Genomic DNA, 26,131 nt, shown 5'->3' on the forward strand with positions numbered 1-26,131 from the left:
TTTTCGTTCTTTTTCCTTTTCTTTCTTTTTAATCTTTTGCCATATATGAAAGACACTTACCACGCTCTGTGTATTACAGTCCTGTCCACTCATCGTTAAGTCGAGTCTGAAGAGATCGCTATTGATAACGTCGATATTGCAAGTTTCAGAACGTCCGAGGGCGTAGATACGACCATTGAATGGCTTGTTTGTACGAACTTGTACGGCGATACGTGTGTCCTTACAATCGACGGATACTGTAAATGTGAAGTGATTACGATGTGAGGGACTTTATCGTTTAATCTTATATTTATCGATGAAGAGAAATCACTTTTGAGAATTACCATCGTAACAGGTGCCAGTTTTATCGCAGTTTATATCGTTCCTTGTCAGATTATTCACTGTAGGATCTTCTGTAGTTTCGAAGACGACCGGAAGCGGATCTGCGAGTGGTCCGGTACCTTCTGGATAAATCAAAAAATAAAATTATGTATTAAAGATTTAGGGTTAGATAAATATTTGAGAAAAGATTCGTTACTTACTCTCGCAAAAGTTTTCGAAATAGGTTCCAACTCGTTCACCGTTATCGATCAGTGGTCTTTCAGCGTTGAGATAGGTCGAAGGTCCATCGGGTAGAGTCCAATGATCCAAATGAAATAGATGACAGTTGTAGGCCGATCCTTGAGGTGCACCACGATAAAGGAACGATCTGCAAAGGAACTCGTTCTCAATTTCGCAGGCCAATCTGCATGCAGATTCGCTTTGAACTTGAAGCTCTTTATCGGTATAATAATGAAGACCAGCGTATTGAGCGACTTTGTCATCGGCGACTCCGATTCTAGGAATTTGGAAGATCCTTTGAGACTTGCAAGCTTCTTTTCCCTTCAAGCAAAGATTTTCGAAATAATCGACCCCCTGAGCATCGACGAATTGAACGTATTGTCCGGTGGTTCGTCGATCGGAGTCACTGAGATGACATTGAAGAGTAACGTAGTTGTATTCGAGAGATCGACAGGTAAATCTGTGTTCGTTCAAACAGGCAGCGAGACAGGCTTCCTTCGTTGATGTATAAATGAGTGCATTATCCAATCCACGAATCATTTTGTTTGGGATGCGTTCGAAGGACCATGGTCGGAGACATACGTTTTCTGTAATTGTCAAGAGAGATTATTGGTTAGATATAGATATCTACATTTAGAATAAATTGTCTTTCTTCTGATTCGAACAAATTTGTTTACGATATTTAACTATATATAAAAAGAAACGAAGATATTTACTTGGACAATTAAAAGAGACAGAAAAAGAACAGAAAGATTCTCTCATACGTTTGCTTGAATTCGGTCGTCACGTTAAACTTCTCGATTCGACGATAATTTCTCGGATTATTCGCAAGATACCTGGGGAAACTTTTATCGAACTGCACTCAATATATATCCTCAAGGTTTATGATCGTTTCATAACGACAAAGTGGAACAGTAATATCGTGTGAAAGAAATCAATGTTCGTGGTACAGTTATCTTCGTTGCTGTTGGCGAAGCAGGATGGAGGAGGATGAAGAGTGGATCAGAAAAAACAAAGGATCTCGTGGTTCATCGATCACGCGATTTAAAAACAGGCGAGACCAGAAAAGGCACGTCCGTTTTGAAATCACGAGTCGAAGACACATGTGACTTGGCAAGTCGACCATGCCGACGATGACGCACGCTACTCTTCTTTACGACTTTTTGGCACGCGAATTAAGAAAGAGAGAAAGAGAGAGAGGGACAGAGAGAGTGATAGAGAGAGAGAGAGAGAGAGAGAGAGAGAGAGAGAGATGATGATGATGTCGGTGCTCACCCGTTCCAATTTCTTTTCCTTCGAGGAAGCCTGCCGCGAAAAGCGGCGCTTCTCAAATTGTTACTTGGTGCCAACGAACCGATGCGTGACTTCTTCACGGATGATTCACCGTGTCGTATGAATCCAAGATCGTGCATGACAAATCGCACGTACGACCGCGAGAAATTCGAGTACTTGATTGTACCGTGATGGACTAGCATATATAAAATGGAGAGATAGAGAGAGAGAGAGAGAGAGAGAGAGAGAGAGAGAGAGAGATAGAAATACAGAGATAGACAGAGAAAGAGAGAGAAAGAAAGAGAAAGAGACAAACATTCTTAACTATTTTTAAACTTAGTGACCCGTTAAAAAAGCTTTTCTTCTTTCGCTCGTTATTTATATTTAGAATTTATTTTGCTTTTAATACGTTTAAAGAGGGTGTCTTCGAACTTTACTTTCTCTTTTAGTTATTAATAGAAACAGATATACGTATAACTATCTGTGTATTTGTTGTAAGGGATATATAAATTATTTATTATTGTGTAGAATTAGTTTCTGAGATATTTTATTATCTCCTCTTTCATTATGTCTTCTTTAGGTATTGATCGTGTAGAATTTATTTCAAAATAAAAGTCTTATTAGTTCATAGAAATTTTATCGTTCATGAAATTTTCTTTCGAAGGATTTTTTACAATTGACCTCTTTTTGACGAAAATAAAAACGGGTAAGGATCTTATTCATCAGAAATTTTTTATATCGGAGAAATTAAAGTTAAAAATTTTATTATATTATCATCATAGCGTTGTCTTATCATAACGTTACCTATAAAAAAAGGAACTAATTAATTCCGGGTTTACGTGTAAAGATAATTTGCGAATAATTATGGAAGACAGAATTTTGGCGTGAAAATTATAAAAAAAGAATATTTCAAGGATTTTTTTTTCGTGAAATTTGACCCGAAAGTAAGATAATTTAAAATTGATTGCGGTTCTTAACGATCGTTGAATCCTCAGCTAAAGTCGCAAAAAGAGGCGCCTATCCAAGGGTTTTCTTAAGGAATTCAAAGAAGCACGAAGCAGTAAAAGAAACTTCTTTGAAGTCTCTTTGATTGTCCTTTCGAACGTGACTCGACGATTGTAAGGACTCAGTTCTTTCTTTCTCACTCTCTCTTTTTTTCTCTTTCTCTCTCTCTGTACTTTCTATCCGTAAGATGATAGAGGGTACATTTTACGAGGGTTTTAAAGCGTATATAAATCTTCGAAGGTTTGGTACCAGCAGATTCGTTAAACCAATATTAAGGATTTTTTTTAAATCCCTTAGGTACATTTCGCCACCTCAAAGAACATAGGCTATGCCTGGCAGCTATTTATAGTCTACTTTTATTTCTGGACTGTACCCTTCGTACTAACATCCAGGTACCTGCAGGGTCTCTATTGTTTGTTCACTTAAATTGGTGGACCTTTTGCACGTACAAAAATTATTACTGATTGTCGTGGCCACTCATAAAATTTCTTTTCGTATCTTTAAAGACCGATATTTTCTAGTCGTTAACTTTCCCTTCATCTTTTCTTTCTCTTTTGCCTTTTCTCTTTCTCTTTCTCGTCCTCTTTTTTCCTTAGACCTTTTTTAATAGCTTTCTTGCCTATTGCCTTTCTTTCTAATCCCAAGCAATTTACCTAAGATCCTATTTACCTAAATCCTATTGATAGACCAGGGAAAATTTGGAAAATTCGCTAGTAAAGTCTGATTAAAAAATTTAGGTAGATCTTTAGAAAGGAACTTCGAGTAGATTGGTCGATCATCTTTCATTTTACGATAATTCTGTACAAGACGTATCACTTTTTAAAATTTTCTATGTATTTAATCGATAACGAAAGACTAACCTGATCTGATCTGCAATTTCGTCATATAATACATGTTCACAGCACGTTGAGGTTGAGCTGCTGGATTGGTAGCTGCTGTTTCGTTTTGTAATTGGCACAGAGTGTCCTGCATCGGTGCTAAAGGATTTACTACGAAGGAGAAAGCTGCAGCTTGGCATTCAGCTTCCTCTCGGCACCAACCTTGACACTCGTAAAGCGATAAATTTCTAACGCTGTAATAAGTCGTTCCTCGGTAATCGTAATCAGTTAATTTCTCGAACGCTGTTCTTGCTGAAAGAAAAAAAGAAGAATATGATAACATCACGTTGATTCATTCGACATGAGAGAATAAATAAATCATTTCTTTCTCGATCGATAAAGAAATTTTCTTTTCGATCGATTGTATTCCAGACTGGTAAAAGGAACTTGGGTCGAGATTGTTCAGAGAATAGCAGGTATGCTTAATCTGTATTCCAGTTGGAATACTTACCCAATGCAGCGTGACCACCGCTTAACATCGCCATGACTATCAGTCCCGCAGTTGCAGCTGCGGCTGTGCCGATCCCGAACGAGCCCATCTGTAAGAGAAGAGAGAAATTACCTTGTAAGATCTTGATTAAAATCTGTCGTGGTACGAGTCCTCACCACCATCACCACCACCACCAAAAACAACAACAACAACAACAACCACCGCCATCATCATGATCATTGTCTCATATTTCTACGCGGATTCTCTTGGATATCAAAGCGAACTCGATCACCCTCGAGTGACGCAACGTTTGCGTTTCCACGCAGCATTCCTGATCGTATTGCGTGCAAGTATTCGAGAATGCGAGAAGTAAAAACTCATAGAGATAATACGCAAGCTTTTGTTAATGATTCTAGATAATTATTTTGCAAATAGTACTCGAAGTACTCATTGCTTTTTCTCTTTCTATTTCTCTCTGTCGTGTTTATTAAATTAATTCGTAGAAGGTGAGATTAATGGGATATGTCTTCTTAGGAAAATGTAGAAATAAGTGTAATTATTTTTTTGGAATATCAACATTTATTTGCATAAATATGATTCCTTACATATACATAGTTGTCTATACATCAGATATTTACAATTTATTTTTTAGTATTCTATATATAAATAAATATTAAATTTTTTTTACCGATAAATTTCGATATTACTTACAAACAAATAGTAGATATAGTAAATATCTAAAGGAAGAAATTCTCTATTGTAAATATTGAAAATCCAGTTAAAAAATTCTTACATTACTTATCGATCAACGCAGACACTTTAATTTATATTACGTCTACAGGATTGATATATCAAATATTTGTTGGACAAAAAAATAAATACACGAAGAAATAGGCTGGTTCGATAAAGAGGGCACTTCGACAAGTAGATACGATCCTGTATTAATCATCGGGGCCGGTTCACCCATCGAGTACTTGAACGAGTGGCAAGAGTAGGTTCATGCTTCATCGGCGCCCGCTGAGAACGGGTTGGTTTATAAAAATTCTTTAAATACGATCCGGTGATCGAAGAGAAAAGGAAGTCAGTGGATGTTCCTCAACGCCGTAGGAGCAATTTTCATGTATGTACGTGTGCCAGTTGGAAACATGTGGAGCCGCCGACTTCCCTTCTTTTGCGTTTTGTTCGCGTTTTACGAACTCCTCCTCGCTTCCTGGATTACTTCTTCTTACTAGTTTTTATTTGTCCTTGAGAAAGTACCAACCGCTTATCCAGTTGCTTTTTTGCTTTGCTTGCTACTCATCTTCCACTCGGCTAACCGGCGTATCTGGATAGAGAACTTTTTTCTATTTTCTGTCCTTCTCTATCTATCTATTTATCTATCTATCTATCTATCTATCTATCTATCTATCTCTCTATCTCTCTATCTATCTATCTATCTATCTATCCATCTATCTTTTTTCTCTCTTTTCTTATTCCTCCTTTTAAGCGACAGATTAAGCGATCATCCTCGCGAGAGTTCACACGTATCGAAGTGGAAGTTGAGATTAAGATAAGCTCTTTAAATCGTACGTCGTTATCTCTTTCTTTCTCTCTTTTTCTCTCTCTCTTGCATGTATGTTGTTCCTACGTACCAAAGTATTTTACGATTACGAAATGGCGAGTTTCACTCGGTAATTTTAACCAAGGATAAGCTGTAAAGTTCGCTAGAGTCGTCCTTCGGCTCATTTACGATTCGCTTCCTGGATTTCTTCGTTCGTTCCTCCTAAGGCTATCCCATGAACTCATAGTATCCTTATGGTCGTTTTCTTGTAGTTTTCTACTACGTTTATATAGATATATTACGTCCTCGTGAATTCCAACGGAACGTTAACGTTAATTCGACATTAAGCAATCGGCATATTTCGATTCGTTAATAAAGATTTTGCCTGAACGACCGAGGAAATTAGAAAGATTCAGCACAATTCTTCGTCAGATTGCATTTGAGGTCATAGTAAGACGACGATGCGAAAGAGAGAAAGAAGAAAGAAAGAAAGAGATAGCAAGCTTTGTCGTGGCTGGTTCCGAGGTCAAAGGTTCATACCTTCCCCTTCTTCTTCTTCTTCTTCTTCTTCTTCTTCTTCTTCTCTTCCTTGCCATGACCTCCACCATCGTGGCAAAGTCGGCGCTAACAATGAGGAATGTGCTTAGGTTCACGAGCGGGCGGGTTGATGCACTGTTACGAAGATTAATGCTCTTACTTCTCTCTCTCTCTCTCTTTCTCTTAAAAGAAAAAAGCATAGATTTCACTCGTGGTCTTGCATAAGGTCGTAGTGGCACTTTCAAAGAATATTATTAACATAGAGAGAAGAGCGAGAGAGAGAGAGAGAGAGTTTTTTTTAAGAATGTCGCAGAATCTAAATTAAGTATGTAATTATGGTCACTTCTTTGGACTAACGGTGCTACTTGTTGATAGCAACATCGAGAATGTTTCGGATTCTTATGGGAAACTTCAAGTGCGGTTTTTATGAGCTTCTAATGACTTCGATAATTTTGTCTAGCGAGTGAAAAAGAAGAAGATAGAGAACGAGTCAAGTACAAGATAGCAAGAGTGCAAACTTTAATGTCGCACTATCTACGGTAGTCGTAGCCTGACCTTTACGTCACAACCGGTCTACGGTGGTCGGAGGAAACCTGGTCGACGAGTTCACTCGAGATGTTCTACCTCTTGGAAAGTCTCTCTCTCGCTCTCTCTCTCTCTCTCGAAACTCTGCCGTGCAAGATCATCTTCTTCGTTACGCTACGCTTCTTCGTGATTCCGTCGTTCCGTAACTACAGAGATCGAAGAGATATGTATGTACCTAATGAAATTGATCGACGATCGAGAGAGATTTTTGTCAGCAAGAAATTCGTTGATCTCTTGGAAGAAAATAGATTTGTTTTTTTTTTGCAAGTATCGTCGTAAAAATGACAAGTTGTTACGATTGTATCGATTAGGATCGAGGTTCGTTTGAATAAATTATTTTATCATCTTACAATCTCTTCATTCGGCATTTAAATCGTTACGTTAATTATCTACGTCGTAAGTAACATAATTGAATAATTTCAAGTTATTCACGAAAGCTGCCAATCGATAGATGCCAGAGAGAGGTAGACAGATATTATCTTTCATCGGTGATTATATGGAAGATCACGACCATGACGGCAGATCGTGAAATCTCCGAAGCGTTTATCCGTTTACGGTGAAACCGTGTAACGCCGTAAAACGATACTTTACCGAGAGCGTTGAGCATGATCGTAACGTAATTCAAGGTCTAACCACCCTTACGGGGCGTGTTTAATGAACTGCGACATTCGTTCACAAAGATTACCAACGATTTCCTTGATGCTTCAAAATTAGCATTCTCTGATATGAGAGCAATGGCCTGTTGACCGATGAAAAAAAAATATATAAAAACGGCATCGATCGTTTCCTTCCGGAATGGCACCTTTTCAAGGCCATCTTCCCATGTCTTCGGTCATCCTACGGCTATTGGCAACGATCGAGATAAATTCCAGTTTGTGTATGATCGCGATCATGATCGTGCTCTTGCGGTAAGTAGCAAGGATGCTGGATGCTTCCTAGCTTGGACCGACTACTGGAACATGCAGATTTATGCTCCCTCGAACGTCACCGGCAAGGGGATTAATGGCTTCCCTTTCGAATCGTCTGCTCCTAAGATGGTACCGTGCTTTATATTCTATCCAACTCGGTAAACCAAAGGAGTTTGCTAGCAGATAGATACTATTATTCGTTACTCGTATCCCATCAGAATTCTTTCCTCTTAGGACGAAGAATCATCGGGAGCCCATCGGAAAGGTAATATGCGATCGTGACTTTCAGCTTCGACGATCGCCTTCCGGAACTAATCCAAGATTTATGGAAAACTACCTTTTGTTTGGGAAAATCACTATGCTTATATGCAATGCTCGGTGTATTACGTTAATTAGCTCTGTTGTTAAACAAAGATACTGGGAGGGTGGGAGAAGAGATTAATGAAAATTATTCTCTCCACTATATTTTCTATAATTAATTAGCTCTGAGCCAAGTTCGCACGATTTTCCATAGGTTAGTAGACGGTAAATTGGAGTTGGTGTTGGAGTTTGGATAATTTCCTTAACTCCTTTCGCTAGGAAACGTCCGATTCGCGTCAGGATAACGTGGGGGTTATCGTAATGGATCGGGCTGCTTGTAGGTGGAATTTGCGTGGGGTAGGAAAAAGCATAGAAGGAAGAAGAAGAAGAAGAAGAAGAAGAAGAAGAAGAGAAATAAATACTGTTTCTTTCTCTTTTTTTCTTAGCTATAACACATGCACACATAAACATAGTCAGGAACATCGACTCGAAGATAGGGAAGGGCTATGAAATAAGTTAGATTCTATGACCAACCAACAGGCGTCCGGCTTCTTGAGAAATCGCGTTGTCCAACAGTCGGTGTGTAGCCAAAGATCGATAAGGAAATCGCTGAATGGTGGAGTCTCTAACAGAAGAAGGAGAATGTTTCAAACTTCTTTATCTCTTTCTCATAGTTCATTCCTTTTTTATCCCATTTCAGTCACTCGAGCTTCTCGATCGTTTTACTCGAGAGATTTTCTAAGTTGCTTTATTTTATTTATTTCAAGAAAGAAAAAGAAACAGAGAAAGGGAAAGAGAGAGTTTATCGTTCTCTCTTTTCCATTGAAATATTAAAACGTTGTCGTACGTAGTTACTTACGTAGATACTCGGGTCAAGAGGAACCGCGATGAACTCGATGAACTCGATCTACGGGCAAAGCTCATGGCGTTAGACGGTAGCACTCTCGGCTCGCGCGGATTCATAAACAATGAGATCGAGGGAGCGAGACAAGCGAGAAGAACGCCGGTTGGTCGCGACGACAAGAAGAAGAAGAAGAAGAAGAAGAAGAAGAAGAAGAAGAAGAAGAAGAAGAAGAAGAAGAAAAAGAAGAATAAGGAAGAAGGGAAGAAGGGAAAGGAGCAAAGAGAAAGGCGAACGTGGCCAGGTGGTTCTCGTTTAAAGCGAGGGATTCATAAACAATGAAGGAACGTAAATCGGTCTGGAGCTTCCTGTTGGATAGGTGCTCTCTTCCATGTATATATATAGGAGAGCATAGCTAAGGTATATCCAACTCTTGGATCTCTCTTTCCTACGACGGCAGTCGTTGGCCAACAACCGACTAGCCACTCTTTCAACTACCACCTCGTGGATCATTTTTCCGGCTGGTTTCGTCGATCCTATAAATCACTACATCACCGTTGGAATTTACAAGAGGAAGTTGGCCGTGTAAATATAGCGTGAGAAGATAGAGTCCAATAGATGGATATACTGCTTTCTCTCTCTCTTTCTCTCTCGTTCTCAATGATAACGATCTACTGTGCATCGATCGATCGATCGATCCAATGCCAAACGATCCCGATAAATTGCTAGTAGTAATTAGCAGCTTGAATCGTGAGTATTCGACGACGAGGCATTAAAAGAGCTCACTGGGAAGTAGTCGTAGGAACGGGGGAGGTAAAGTAAGAAATATGATTATGTTCGTAGACTCTCTCTCTCTCTCTCTCTCTCTCTCTCTCTTGCGATCTTACGTGGTACAACGACCTCTCCAAGCCCTTGACTTCCCTTCTCGCAATATACCCACGCCGGCACAAGAAGAATTATAATCCACTGGTGTATCCTTCGACTTCGTTTTCTTACCCGACACAACGTCTCGTCTTCCTCTGTGTTATTAACTTGGATTAAAGGGCGAACTGGCAACGAAGACGTGCTGCCAACGAACCAACGAATGAACCAACGGAGACCTATTGCCTTTTGATAAACGTCTATTCGAAGAAGTTGCTATTCGAGAAGAAGGCAACAACATCTTTTCTTCGCGCTAGCGTGCGAAGGATAATTCACTTTTTTTACGATGATTAAGGCCTTCCCGATGATGACGACGATAAGGATTCGCTAAGTTTCGCAAGAGAAAACAACTTCATCCGCCGTTCTACTTCTTCTTCTACTTCTGCTTCTTTTTCTACTTATTCTTCTTCATATTCTTTTCCTTCTCATCCTTCATCATCAACCTGATAATCGTCATCATCACTAGAGAGAATGCTCGAGTCTCGAATCGTAGTACTTTAACCCAGCAAGAGATCAAACACCGGATAATGCAAGGAAGTTGTCAGGTAGTTCGACAAAGTGGCAGTTTTGTCCGGTACTCGTGAGAGAAGGAAGAACAAACGGAAAGGAAAGAAAGACTCGCGTGCGAAGAAAAACTATAAAATCTGACAATGAGATAAGATATCCAGAGGGAGAGAGAGAGAGAGGGGAAGAGACAAAAAGAGAAAAAATCTCTTGAATTACATCGGTCACGAATAGAGTTATTGAGATCGGAAATTCTCTCCAATTATATTTTCCGCTTTATTTCGCGAAAAGTATTATCGAAGGACGATCTTCCTTCGTGCTTTAATTATCTCATCGCTTATTCATATAACGCGCTATTTAGCCTACGTATATATGTATATATGTAGATACGATGTAGGAAAAACGCGTCGGTGTTATTTTAAAAGAGAGATAATAAAAGGAATAAAATGAAAGTCAAGGATGATGAAGAGAGAAAAAAATACCGGAAGGGAAGGAAAAAAGAAGAGTTATAAATGAGTTGTTATATATAGATACATGTATGTATATATAATATTCGCTTTTATATATACATATAATTCCATTTAAAATAGATAAGTATATATATACACATGCGTATGTATAAATATTCATAGTTATCGATAATCCAAAAAGAACATCGATATTACGTCAAAAGAGAATTGCATCATTTATTTAGCAGATAAAATGGAGAAAAAAGATAACAATCCAAAGAAGGATGAAGGGATAGAAAAAAAAGACAAAAATTGAGATAGAACGAGTTAAGTTAAAAAGGAAAACGAAACGAGGGAAAAAAACGCAACAAAATCAAAAAAAGTAACAATAGAAAACAAAAAAGCAAAAGAGAGGAGAAGAAGAAGAAGAAGAAGAAGAAGAAGAAAAAGAAGAAGGAGAAGAAGAAGAAGAAGAAAAAGAAGAAGAAGAAGAAGAAGAAGAAGAAGAATAGTTGCACCTTGCTCAACGAGCCAGTGGTTATTCGTTGGGGTAAAGCAAAGTGGCTCGCGGCCACTCCCGTCTCTTGATTCGCGTGAGATAGTCGCCGTAGTCTTTCTCCTCTTTCTCTTCTTACTTCGAGCGAAGAGGAGGCATCCGTGAAACGATAAGCGAACGATAATGGATGAAGGCGAAGAAGAAACTTACGTTGGAGGATATACCGGAAATTGGATGCATAGACGACGCGTGGCTCCGGGCGTATGTATCTACTATCTATATAAACATGAGTGTATATGTACATTTATTTATATACATATATATATATATATATATATATGTATGTATATATGTATAAACGTACGAATGCTAATGCGAAGGAATTTACCGAGGCGAAATGTGCGCTTCTTCGGCGAACGATAACCGTTCAAGTTGCTGAAGCGTTACGAATTCTGTGTAACAGGAGCGTCGTGAATCGTCAAATCGATTCCTTTCTAGCAGGTGACAAGAAAGTCCGTGAGAAGTCCATAGGAACGAAGATCATTTCTTTTCTTTTCTTTCCCTCGTTTCGTTTTTTTATTATTTTTTTATTTTTTTGAAAAATAAAAAGAACCTTTGATAAGAACATTGGGAGAGAACGTTAAAGGAAGAAGTTCAGCGATCGGAACGAAGATGATATTTTTCGAGGTGAGCTATGTGAAATGATCCAAAAGAAAAACGTAGGCTCGTTCGAACGAGAAATGATTAGGTATGTTAAATAGATCGAGGAAGAAAGAAGATGATGTGTGTTCATTCATTGGAACGAACGATCGTTAATTATTCTGACATTTTGGATTAATCCTTGAGATTCCAAATTTGGATCAATCATTAAGAGAACTATCTTGTTCTAGGAACATGAAAAACATGGATGAATGAATCATCGCAAAAATGAATTTTTCATTATTTCCATTTAATATTAGATAAATAATGGATATTCTTTTAATCGAGTTTCTTTTTCTTATCATTTTCTAAAATAAATGATAATATATCACGTAGAAAATTTATTAATAATAATCTTTAATAAAAAGGAAGAAGTCGATCGAGAGTAGTAATAAGAAAAATATTATTTTGTATTAATTGAAATTTTATTCTAATGTTTAAAAACTTGACGACTGATAATATCATTGATTTCTGTGATATATTTCTTAAGAATTAATATTATATCTTGATGACAGTTTCCTTTTTTTATTAAAAACTCAAGATCGATAGACGATGTATATATCGATAAATAGTATATCGTAATTCGTTCTAACAATCGACGAAGATTCCGTTATTTTATATTATAATGATGTGAAACGTTTAGTTCGAAAATCAAGAAAGAAAAAAAGTTCACGAAGAAAGAACAGAGGAATCCTGTCGTTTACAGTTACATCGATGTACGATCTCTCGTTTATCGCATCTTAGCGGTAAACGTGTTACACTCGATAATCGAGATAAAAAACGAGAGAAGGTAACAGAATTAATTCAATTTATTTTACCTTTCTTCCTTTTTTATTTCGCATGAGAACCATTAATTAAATATGTATCTATGCAGCTGTCCGTTGCATAGCTTTACTCTTGCATTTTGCATAATTGTATTTTTCGTATTACGTTATCAACGTAATTACATTTCTTTTTATTTGTTATCATCGTAATTAGGAAGTAGTTAAAGCTCGATGTATTGATTTTTATATTGATTTTCAGATGAAATGAAAATTTGTAAACACTGTAGAAGGTGAATACACATAAACATATCGTGAATGTTTACATCGTACGAGAACGGAGATTTAACACGGCAGTCGTTGTTAGTTCGCCGTAGCGAACGTATCGTTTGTATTCTCTTAGAGACGATATTAAATCTTTACTCGATACTTTATCATTTCTTTTACATCTCTTACACGAAGCTATTCTATTCTCTCAACGTATAATATAAACGAATAAATATAATAGTAGATAGACATAATATTAGAATTTAAATTCTTAGTATTTAGATTCTAAGAAGTAAAGAAACTTTTGTAAATATTGTAAAGATGTACTTGAACTAATGTCTTCACAGTGTGAATGTTTACATTCGACGAGATCAAAGGTGTAACTCGGCGGCAGTCATTGTTAATTTACCGTAGTGAACGCACTATTAGGATTCTCGCTGCGAGAATATTACGTTATATGAGCAGTAACACGTAAAATAAGTTAACACGACACTTCGTCATTTCGTTATTATATCTTTTACGACAAGTTATTGCGTTCTCTCCTCGTATATATAATTTTGTCGAATAAATATAATAGACATTGAATAAGATTTTCTCCGAAGTATTTAGGTTCTAAGAAGTGAAAGAAATTTTGTAAATAATTCTAGGTACTTGAACTAACGTCCCCACAGCGGGAGTGTTTACATTCGAAGAGATCAAAGGAATGACGCAGTATACGTTGTTAATCTACCATAGTGAACGCACTGTTAGGATTCTTACAGCTACGATATTGCGTTATAGGAGTAATAATACGTAAAATAAGTTAATGCGATACTTTATCATTTCGTTATTAAATTTTTTAGGAGAAACTACTGCGTTATCTTTCCGTATACATACATATATATGTATCTGTGTGTATGTATATATATAATTCTTATCGATTAAACGTAATAGATATAAGAAATAAGAATCACTTCGTAATATTTATATACTAAGAGGTACGGAAATTTTGTAAATAATTTGAGATATTTGAACTAACGTCTTCACAGCGGGAGTGTTTACATTCGAAGAGATCAAAGGTGTAACTCGGCAGTCGTTGTTAATTCACCATAGAGAACGCACTTCTCGCAGCATGGATGTTACGTTATAGCTGTAACAGCACGTAAAATTATCTTACACGACATTTTGCCTTCTCGCTATTGCCCTCTTCTGCCACGAGTGGCTGCCTCTTCCTCCGTGTTCGCAATTTTTGCAAGACTCGTTCTAAGCGGATCTCAGTTCTCTTTCCTCCTCCTCCTCCTCCTTCTTCGAAGAGGAGGAGTCCTCTTTTTCTCCTCTCGCTTCTTGTCGGTCGATGCAAATGGAGTGGCCAGGAATAGAGAGGAGGAAGAGAGGAAAGAGGAGGAGGAGAAAGAGGAGAGGAGGAGACAGAGAGAGTTAACGGCAGGAGGCGGAGGAGAAGGAAAGATGAAGAAGAAGAAAAAGAAGAAGAAGAAGAAGAAAAAGAAAAAGAAAAAAACATCGAAGAGGAACTGGATGTACCGCTCAAGGACACGATCTACCTCAACGGCCAGTCTTGTGACGAGGATGTATACCGAGAGAGAAGAAGGAGGGTAGAAGTGGCCGGACGAGGAACGAAAAAGAAGAAGAAAAAAAAAGGAAAAGAAGAAGAAATAATCGAAAAAGAAGTCAAAGAAGAAGCCACAGCTACGGCAGGAGCAGCAGAAGAAGACGAAGACGAAGAAGAAGACGAAGGGATTGGATCCTGGCGCGAGTTCGTGTTTACATTAAACCAACGCTCGCGATCTCTTTTTACGTTGATCTCGACGATATCGTGGTACTTTTGAATCCAACGATCGTGCTGAAGAAACGTCGTGGGATATCGAAAGAAGGGATGGCTGAAGAAGAGGAAGAAGAAGAAGAAGAAGAAGAAGACGACGACGACGACGACGACGACGACGACGACGACGACGACGACGACGACGACGACGACGAAGATTCCTTTGTCTCTTTGCTACGTGCTCGATAAATTAAGGACTTGGAAAGACGTAATCCGCATGGAAAACTTGAGTATATGCTAATTTCACCATTAATACTCTTAGTCTTTCTATTCGTTAGTTCGATCCTTTACCATGGGACTATATTTAACAACGGGAATCGTTTTAACTTTCCAGTTTTTTGTATTCTTAAGAAACATCATTTTACATATATTACGATCCATGGTATTTTAACATTATAATGCTTACAAGAGAAAAAATGGCGTTCAAGTTTGCATCTTGTAATCACGTGAAAGAAAGATTCGAGTCACGTTTTATAAGAATTCAACGTGTGTCCTTTCATTCCAGAGATTAGAAAACATTATGATAATATCGTTTTATCGTTGCTCCTCTCGTTCTTCATATTTCTTTTCTTTCTCTTTTTTTTTATTTATTTTTTTTTGTCGGTTCGTAGTTGTCGTCGTTATTGTATTACTTCGTTCGTATATTCTACGAAATTATGGGTAACGCGTACAATGTTTTCGTTTCTAGGAATGCGATGTAACGTTAAGGTGCTGGGATGATTATCGGTAATTGCTTTTCAGCTTTTGCGTTTATGCGCCTCTAGGCAACTATCAAGAAGACTTATGTTAGCAACAGCGGCAACAGCAGTACCAGCTTTCCTTCCTATTCAAATTCCAACCCTCTTCGGATACGCACATACACGAGGATAATTATAGATTTAACGTCGCCATATTCCTGGAGCACGAGTATCCTCGTTTTCCTTTTCTGTGTCTACGACATCCCGAATCGCTTAAGTTTCGTGTCCGCCATTTGCATTTATGTAAATGGACCATTTCTTCGATAAATGAAATACACCTCTTGTTTTATTTTTATCATATCTTTTTAGCACGATCACATCAATATTAAAAGTAAGATTCGATAAAAAAATATTATCATTAAATAAGTATCAATAATTTTGTAATAAAATAAGTATAAGTATTAATATTATCGTATAAAATAAGTATTAGTTTTACTAATATAGAGTTTTAATTTCTGCATATATAATATGTCGTATTTCGCTAAATTACATCATAATTTTTGTTCGAACGTCACGGAGATGACAATTTCCGTGAATGGGTATTAACAAGTTGCCTATTAAATGAAGAAATAATAATAATAATCGATATAAGCATCGTTAAATGCGTAAATCCTTTTTCATAATTATCTTGATTTGAATTTTATGTAGAAATACGACATGAATTATGTATTAATTTTAAATTAGATGGATATCGAGATTTATTCAAAATCGATTTAGAGTCAACGTAACATTTGAAGCTAAAGAAATAATACGATCGCTTTCAAGATTATCGTAGGGAACGATTGCATAAGAGAATGCTTGTATTTCTTGTGTAAACTCTCGTGTTTTATTTTCACGGTCGCGTAAAAAAGAGGGTCAGTGTCGAGAAAGGTAAAGGAACTTTCACCGCTTTCTTCGCTTTGAGGTAATCCATGTTGGACTTATGTAATGTTGAAACCACAGATCAATGATCAACTAAGACGATCGTTGTTGAGATCTCGATGAAAATCGATTTCGTAGTGGTTAGTAATTTAAGATGAAAATAAATAAAAATACGCGTACACACAAATACATACATGCGATATGAGAGTGAGAAATACTCGTTGTAAAATTAAATTTATGATAATCCATTATGATGATGAGAAAAAGATATAAAAGTCGTATACTCTCCGTGAGAAGGTGCAAAGAAACGTGCACGTTTATTTCCATTTGAAAGATTCTCTCTTATCGGACGTAAAACCGTTCATTTAAATTTAAGAATCAAATTAGTTTATCTAAAGATATAGTCTATCTAAAAGGTAATTAATTAATTAATTTATGTGATCTTTAACGAAGCGAATAATTAATTAAAATCGATCGTTGTTGCACAATATCGACGAACTCCATTCGCATAAGTTTCTCGATTTAACGTTTGCCCTGTCGACCCTAAACGATTATTCGTTCTTTTAGTCGGTTGGAAAAAAAATTGAAAGGGACTAATGGTTCATAATCTTTGATATCAGCCGCGGAATTACACGCTGTAGAGAATGAGAAATGTAGACAAGAAAGAGAGAGAAAGAGAGAAAGAGAGAAAGAGAAAAAGAGAAAAAGATAAAGAGGAAGAGAGAAAGATATTGCAATAAGAGACCCGCAGGACCGGATTTAGCCAATGAAAAAGTTTTAAATAAACATTCCGCAGAGCAATCGCATGGCTCTTTCTCTTCGCAAGCTTCTCGAACGATTCTCTTCTCATTTATTTTCTTTCGAGTGATCACAGAAGGGAGTGTACAGCGTGCAGCGGCACGCCTGCACGCCTGCATAGCCGTTAATCAATCTCCAGGCGCTCGTTTCGTGATCTTTCGTTTTTTTTTTATTCGTAGTCGCTCTCGAGGACGACTAATGATACGCTGTCGTTGTTGATTGACCGATGATGATTGGTCATTGTATCTTATTCTCTTTCTTTCTCTCTCTCTCTCTCTCTCTCTCTCTATCTATCTATCTTTTTATATCTTTTTCTTGTTTATTTTCTAGATACTTTATATTTTCTGGATACAATTTGATTCTTTGGAGATGTTCAAAGTTAAAAAATTATGTTTTATTAAAAAATTGTTTGACACCGACTTAATAATCATCCTTTAAGAAAACTATTTCATTGTTTCAATGTTTTGAGAAAAATGTAATGATAACGATTGAAATATTTTTTCTTATAATTCTCAAGAACGTTATCAATCACAATTGAATTTGAAAACGCTATTACTTAGGAGACGGACAAAGAAAGAGAAGAAGAAAAAGGTGAAGATGAAGAAGAAGAAGAGAAAAAAGAAGAAGTGGTTTCGTAGCTGCCACAATCTATGGTTAGAGGGATAACTCTGCTGGTGGTCAAATTGTTTTTTCGTTCTTTCTCTCTCTCTCTCTCTTTTTCTTAGAAGCCACAGAATATCGAACGGTAGGCATTAAAAATCGTCCAGTGATAACCGTTTTCCGTAACCGCAAATACAGAAAAACAGGATAAAAAGGTAAAGTAAAATGGAATATATAAAGAAAATGGAAAAGAATAGAAAAAGAGACCCGTTCCAACCGACGTACCATTTTTTCTTTTAGAACTTCCACCTCCGATTTTTATCGGATCTACTGTCTAACGGTATTCTCATACTGAAGAATTCGAAAAAGAACTATCTGTAAAAAATCGAATACCAATTGAATAATCCTTCTTTCCGAATAATCATAAATTTTATTTTTAGTCGGATTTAACACCTAATAATATCGATTATCTTTAGTATGAGAAAAAAATCTATGAGATCTATTAGTAATATTAATCTTGATCTTAAATGATATCGATGCAGTTTGCTTTTTTATCTTGATTTTTTTGTCAAACGTTTATAACTTATAATATCTTATAGTTTTAAGTTGTCTTATTTCTTTCTTTTTTCTCCCTACAAAATTAATCGTTAATTTATATTTAAAAAGATTAATATTCTTTAAATATAAGTTAGACATATTATAGTTTAATATAAGTTATACCTATCATAAGTTTTATATTACATTTTTACAATTTTGTTTTCAAATGTGAAAAAATTATTGACTCTTTAGAGAATTAAATAATTTTTACATCGTGACTATTATTTCTCATTGTGATAAAACATAGAAAGTGACAAGTGTAAAAGAAAAATCGAACTATGTCGGTTGGTACTCTTATATTATTAACAAGATAAATATGTATAATAATTTGTAATAGTATGATAATTTCATCACTCATTTCATTTTAATAATAATAATAGTAATAATAATAATAATAATAATAATAATAATAATAATAATAATAATAATAATTTTATAAATGACTTGAATGTTAGCACGAATTCATTAGGGATTTAATGAGAGTTTTGAAGATAATTATAGGATCGTCTTTTAATCGAATTAACGCGGATGCTGTGTGATCCTTCGTAGATATCACATGTTAGGTGATAGAAAAAAAAAAGAAATTCTAACGTTCGAAACATCAACCAGTGTACCGTTCTAACGAGTCACGTTAGTCCGAAGGCATCCCGTACTGCGAGAAAAAGCAATAACGTGAACGGCGAATGTATCGCGCTCTCAACCGCGATAGAAATCTTCTTTCTCGTGAAGGAGATCACGTTGAAAGAAAAGAGAAGTGGGGAGAAGAGAAGCTCGTAAGAGCGCGTGCACCTTTGATCTCTCGCAGGAAGATGGAAGCAGGAAGTTACTCTTGGCATTGAGCTTTTTATTGAGTCACCGAACGGTATCGTTCTCTTCGTAATCGTTTACTCTCGATTTAACATTGGATTTAACACGTTCTCTCTTGTATTGTGATCATCGATTACCAGGATTTTGATATTTGTTAAAATAATAATAGTAACAACAACAACAACAATAATAATAATAATAAAATAATAAAAACAATAATAACGAGATAAAATAGCGAGGTCAACAATCGAAAAGTGATTCTTTTTTTCGTGTAACGATTGTTAAGAGATCGATTGTAATAGATCAGATGAATAATATATAACTCTTTGTTCGGTCATCCGAAACTGGTTTCGATGTATCACTTCAAGCATGTAAAGTTATAAATTCTTGCGTATCTGTTTATCCATTTGTTTTTTTTTTTTATTTTAAAGAATGACAGTGTAATAAATTAAATAATGTTTTTTTATTGATATTGCTTTTTACTTAACGACGACGATTTAATTTATTGCGTTATAGTTATTTTTCTAATTACTTTCACGATCAATCAAATTTTTCAATAGAATTATTTATTTTATGATCTGAATGAAATGTCACATCAGAAACGATTAAACAGTTATATAAATAAATAATATTATTACTCAAGTAGTGATATTACAGTAAAAAAGATTTAATGACGATGACAATAATAAATCGATATCAATAAAACATTATTATCATTAAGGTACATCGGTAAGAAAGAAAAAGAGATTAAAAAATAATTTGTCAAGGTCTCAAACATTTTTTTTTGAATATGATTTGTATCCTATTCACGAAATTAGGCCTAACCCAAATTTTGAAGATCACGTTTTCAATGACCTCGAAGTTAAAAAAGCACCAAGAGGATTAACGTCGAAAAAAACAAAAATTGAGAATGTCGTTCGAGTGAGTTTTAAGTGGTTTCTAAGGAGGTCGATTATATTTCTTCGTTCTAAATTCCTTCTTTTATATGTTCTTTTCTTTTTTCCGTTCGAACAAGAAACAGTCGGTTCACGAACGAGACGTAACACGAGGGTAAGGAAGAACGAAGTCATGAATGAAGATCGTAAAGAATTGGGATTTGCGTGCGGGAAGGTATCACGATTTAAATTGTTATTTTTAATGCGGAATAAATCTAGCACGCGAGAATACATTGAACGTATAACAACGAAGTAATTCAAGAGTCTCGCCAATTTATAGCAAGGCCTTAGCAACATCGATAATCGTGCTAAATTAGACGGATGCAATTAGCGTGTCGCTATATCCCGAGTAATTTTAATCGAAGTAATGAGAAAGAGAGAGAAAGGGAAAAAAGAAAAGATAGGGGAGAAAAAATGGAAAAAGAAAGAAAAATGGAAAAAAGGAAAGGAACAAGTTAAATGAAAAGGGAATTCGTCTCGTTTTAAAAAGGAACTTTTAATCGTATTCCGAAAGGATAAAGAAATTGAAAGATAGAAAGACAAAAAAGAAATAGAAAAAAATTGAGTACAAGAGTTGAATAAAATACTGGTTAGTAGGAGAATGACTTAGGAGTCTTCGTAAGAAAGAAAGAAAGAAAGAGAGAGAGAGAGAGAGAGAGAGAGAGAGAGAAAAGGAAGAAAAAATCGGTCATCGTCGAATAGAAAGAGTACGAGATATCGAGGACAACGCATTGTTTCGAACCTAATCTTATAACGGGATTAAACTTCGTCATTCGTCGTCGACTCGTTTCTGTCGTTGTAACGATCACACGTAATTTATTAACGACTCCCAGCGTTAACCCGTTCCCTCGTTTCTCCTTGTATATTTTTTGTTTTCTTTTTTACGAAAATTATTTTTTCTTCTTTATTGTTTCGTTCCACCGTTCGTAGCACATATTCTTCTTTCCTCTTTTCAATTTATTTTTCTTCTTCAGAAAATTCCTTCTTCCCTTTGTTATTTTTAAATGACATCCTTTCGTGACACTGTTTTAATGGAATTCTGTTTCTTTTTTTATTCTTCTTTTTAGTCTTTTTTTTCTTTTTTTTTTCATTATTAAACGACGCTCTTCTTGACACATTTTTTAGTAATTATTATTTTCTTTTTTCGTTTCCTTCTTCCCAAGATTATTCTTTTCTTTCGTTTTGTTTTTTTCTTTTTTCATTTTTCAATAGCACCCTTCACAATACGTCACGTTTATCGTACATTCTGAAAGAAATTCATACCGCACGTGTGCGATACTTACACATGTATTCTTCCCATAGAATTTATCAGCTGCATAATTTCCAGGCTAGAATTTCTTTGCTCGAGTTAGATTTTTATTCTAACGACTCGATTATGTGTAGATCGTCTTTGTAAATATCTCGCGGCGTGACACGTATCATGGGATGAATGAACTCATCAGAGTGTAATAAATTCTTCGATAATATCCACAGAATGAATATATGATAATGTGTTTTCTTCTCTCTCTCTCTCTCTCTGTCTCTCTCTCTCTCTCTCTCTCTCTCTCTCTCTTTCTCGTTCAATTTTTTTTTTATGCAAATAGAAATTTGTCAAAAATTCGTACGAAGTCGAGCGGAATATCGCGCGAAAGAGAAAAGGTAAATATAATAATAAGACATTCGAATAGAAATTATTTGATCGAGTTGAGGGAGATGCATGATATATTATAGTGATTTCAAGAGGAAGTTACCTATCTCGTCTCGCATCTGCAGTTATAACGGTGCATCTCCCCGTTGGCAGTTAAAATCACACCAACGAGAACGATGGTAACGATCCAGATATACTTACGTCATGATTACGGTGATTTTACATTGTGCGAAATTCACGGGAATGATTCGTCTAATCCAAGCCTTAAATCATAGATTACGTGTCTGTTATTCGTCCCGGAAACGGCGCTAACGCGTACAACGAGCGAACGAGCGCGAGAGAGAAAGATATAGCAAAAAGATCGTCAACCTTTTAAATCATGATCGATCATATTGAGTTATAATAAACTCATTAGCGTTAATGGAATCGATTTTTTTTTTAAGACATTATTTCGAGGAAATAAAATTTTACTAATCGAATAGTATAATGATAGCGATTATAATGATATTAATAATAATAATAATAATGAATGTAAGTATTGAATAATAATATTAGACACAATTATGTCGTAAAAATAATACGCATTAAACAATAACAAATAATTACGAACAAAATTGAAGATAATAGAACGATGATAGTACTTGAAAATGATCGATACAAATTGTATTGAGATATAACAATACGTGCAAATAAAAACCGTATCATACAATAAATCAGATGTAACATTAGAGGATAAAAAAAGAAAAGGCTCACATACATCATAGAGACGTTAGATGTACCATTAGATGCAAATATAATATCAAAGTAGAGTGAAAAGATTATACAAATACGTACCATTAGCAAGAGAAATAGAAAGGATATGGAAAGAAAAACAAACTGTAATAATTCTACTGATTATCTTCACAACCGGTATTACATCTAAATCGTTCATACAGCATATTAAACAACTGCCCTCGGCTCGGTACGAATATAAGCGAACATATTTAAAAATCCATCATTTTAAAGACATGTAGTATAATCTGTTCACTCTACAAACAGGAACAATAAGAAATGATTTGAAATTTTTTACAAACTCGTTTTAGAGGAAACAAATCGTTCGAATAAAAAGGAATAAGATTATACAAAAGAGAGAAAGCTAATAAAATAAGATAAATAATTCATTATGATTAATAATAGTTTTAATAATAATAATAATAATAATAATAATAATAATAATAATAATAATAATAATAATAATAATAATAATAATAATAATAATAATAATAATAATAATAATAATAATAATAATAATAATAATAATAATAATAATAATAATAATAAAACGATGTATGGTTCGTCGCATAGCCATCGAACGACAGAAGAAGAGGAAGAAGAAGGAACATAAAGGAACGTTATTTAAGTATATATCTGCATATTGTATGATAAAATAGGAAGTTAAGTTAAAAGAGCGCGCGCCAGGAAGATCGTACACGCGAATGTCAGCGGTAAATAATCACGGATCTCGAGGGAGATTTCCCGTTGACAATCAGCGGACCGTCAACGCGTACAGACTATTAAATCAACGATCTTTTTCTCCGTTTATTCTCTTATCCTTTAGATATTCTTTCTTCTTTTTCCTTTTTTTTTCCTTTTTTTATGTAGAAAGAATGCGAGCTCGAAGATGGCGCATTAATTTTACGATTTAATCTCGTAAGAGATGACTCTGGCTTTACGATTATCTTTACGAGGCATTAAGGAAACGTTTAGTAGAAAATGTATGCTTATTTCTATATGGGTATCTCAAGTGAAGTGTTACAAATAGTTCTCATAAAAATCTCATTTGTCTAGATATAAATAGGTAATAATAAAAATCGATCAATGTTCAATGTAAAATAAAAAAAGAAGAAAAGAATAAATAGAAAAGAGAATTATATAAAATTTGATAGTTTTCAATTATAAGTTAATAATATATTAATAAAATATAATTCATAATATAATAATTAAAATGTATAATGATTAATAAAGAATAATCTTGTTTGATATATATTCGATAAAATAAAATAACAATTTTTTTCTTACTTTTTAGTAAGAACTGTTTATAACACTTTACGTAAAAAATATTCTATACACAGGCGCATACACAAACGTGTACATGTATGTACTAAAAGATTCCTATCTTCTCGATCGTATTTTATCTCTCGTTCGTGCAACGTCTCGAATGGAATTAATCTCGAATGGACCACCCGACGGATGCTGCATTTATCTTTTCGTTCGACGATCTAATGTACGATAAGTAAGACAAAGAGACATGCAAACATCCTTCCAAGCTGAGTTTCCCATTTTAACGGATCATTAAAGACTAGCTACTAAATAGGATTTCTTTTTCTTTTTTTTTCTTTTAACGATAGATTCGCGTTAAATTGCCAACCAAAGGAAATGATGCCATTCCGGATAAGGTGGATCGCGTGCTAGGAACGATCTCGTGGAATTCACAGGACCGATATTAGAGAGAAAGAGAGAATCGTATTGGTCGAGAACGTTGAGCCGGTAAATGGCATTCTAAATCTCCGTGTGTATTTCTAGCTTCTCGGCAATAATTGAATCGGATTAAGAGCGATAAGCTTCTCTCTTTCATCCACATACGGTCAACGTTCGTACCTACGTCGTATTTCGTGACTCTTTTTTCATCCTTTTCTAAGCAAATCGTTTCGAACGAACTCGAGGAGATCGAAATCGTTTTCACGCGAAGTCGGCTTGGAAGGAAACGTAATTGATAATTTCGTTACGATAGTATATTCGTTTTCTTCTTTTTTTGAAAAATTATCAATAAGAATGCTTTATCGATGCTTATATATCCATTCGTATCTTATCGTTTAAAGAGAAGAAAAGAGAATGGCAGGAAGATCTACAGTAACCGGAAAATTGCCCAAGGCCTTAAGTAACTCTTGAAGGTGGAGGTCCATCGTTAGCGCTTGCTCAAGAGCAAGACCACCGACGGTATAAACTCGAGCGTTTTATGGATTCCACAACATGGACGGCCATAAGTGTAACGGTGTTCGAACGCAATGGTGAGAGCCAAAGAGGTACGGTTACCGTTGCGCGGTCCACAAACTCCGACTAGCCGATATCCTCTTTTAGTGAATCGAGTACATCGCAATATCTCTCTCTTTCTCTCTTTCTCTTTCGCTCTTTTATTTTCTTCTATCTCTCTTTTATTTTCCTCTATCTCTTGCCTCTAACTTCGTCCTTTTTTATCCTACTTATGTCATCTCTCTAATTTTATGATTATCGTCGGAAGCAATAAATCATTTTCAATTCAAGCCAAATGGCCATCGGTATATATTATATCGTACTTGTAAATAATAATTGAAAGGAATTATCGAATCGTCATAGAACGATGGTGAAAATTATTGCAAACTGTGTCGGTTCAACATCTGTAGCACGATGAAATCGCTTTTACCGTTATCCTTCGTAAATACGTATAATGAAGAAGTGCACGCGAACGTGGTACGTGCAGAGGTCAGTTGGACGAAAGTACCTAATGTCACCGTATCGTCTGAACTTTCCGCGTATCGATTTTAGCGAGATCGAAGAGAGTACCGTTATCAGTATTATGTGATACTTTTCCACTTCTTTTGGAATTTGCAAATAATGTGATTGTACCGTTGGATAGTACGAGGAAGAGAATTATGAAGCAATGTTTATTATATTAGAACAGTATGCTATTTCAATATAAATTATGGTAGATATACCAGATGAGTTTAAGATCAATTTACATTTATTGTTGCGTGAGCCTTTTCTCTTTCTTTTGAAACGTTCAAATATGCGAAAATACCCTAGGATAATATGAGGAAAATAAGGAGAAGCAATATTTATTATATTAGGAGCAGTATGCTATCTCAACATAAATTATGGTAGATATACCAGATAAGTTTAAGATCAATTTAAATTTATCGTTACGTGAGTCTTTTCTCTTTCTTTTGAAACGTTCAAATATGCGAAAATACCGTTCGATAATATGAAGAAGAGAAGGAGGAGAAACAATATTTATTATATTAGAAGTAGTATGCTATTTCAATATAAATTATGGTATATGTATAAGTTTAAGATTACTTAACATTTATCGTCGTCCTTGTAGATCGATTTATTTTTAGTACGTACATATACGTAGTTTGAACATACCAATCGTTGGTATGTAATTTAAACGAAGATTTAGAAATTAAAATGATATTTCAATGATTTTCATTGAGATGATCAATAAACTTATAGAAGCGTGCATTGAGAAATAGAAAGAGAGAGAAAGAGAAAGAGAGAAAGAGAAGTCGACATCCTGGTGTTCTGATGAAACAGTAACACAAAGTCAAACGTGTGGGTTCTCTATTCTATCTCCTTTCTATCATTACTCTTATCCTTTACACAGAGCTACTACCTAAGACGA

The 26,131-nt window shown here is 35.4% G+C and overlaps 1 protein-coding gene across 2 annotated transcripts in view; it reads right to left on the reverse strand.

Moving 5' to 3' along the window:
- Window positions 1-26,131, reverse strand: part of LOC122629599 — a 32,308-nt gene that overhangs the window by 1,565 nt on the left and 4,612 nt on the right. The window contains exons 2-6 of one of the 2 annotated variants that reach the window (XM_043813176.1): window positions 4,147-4,234; window positions 3,678-3,947; window positions 522-1,127; window positions 324-443; window positions 61-236 (exon numbers count right to left, since the gene is read on the reverse strand). In XM_043813176.1, the coding sequence (XP_043669111.1) occupies window positions 61-236; window positions 324-443; window positions 522-1,127; window positions 3,678-3,947; window positions 4,147-4,234 (1,260 nt within the window). Of the gene's footprint in view, window positions 1-60; window positions 237-323; window positions 444-521; window positions 1,128-1,304; window positions 1,756-3,677; window positions 3,948-4,146; window positions 4,235-26,131 lie in introns of those variants that run through there. The other variant, XM_043813177.1, reaches the window with a different exon arrangement.

The sequence above is a fragment of the Vespula pensylvanica genome, chromosome 5 (assembly GCF_014466175.1).
Source record: "Vespula pensylvanica isolate Volc-1 chromosome 5, ASM1446617v1, whole genome shotgun sequence".
NCBI classification, from domain to species: domain Eukaryota; kingdom Metazoa; phylum Arthropoda; class Insecta; order Hymenoptera; family Vespidae; genus Vespula; species Vespula pensylvanica.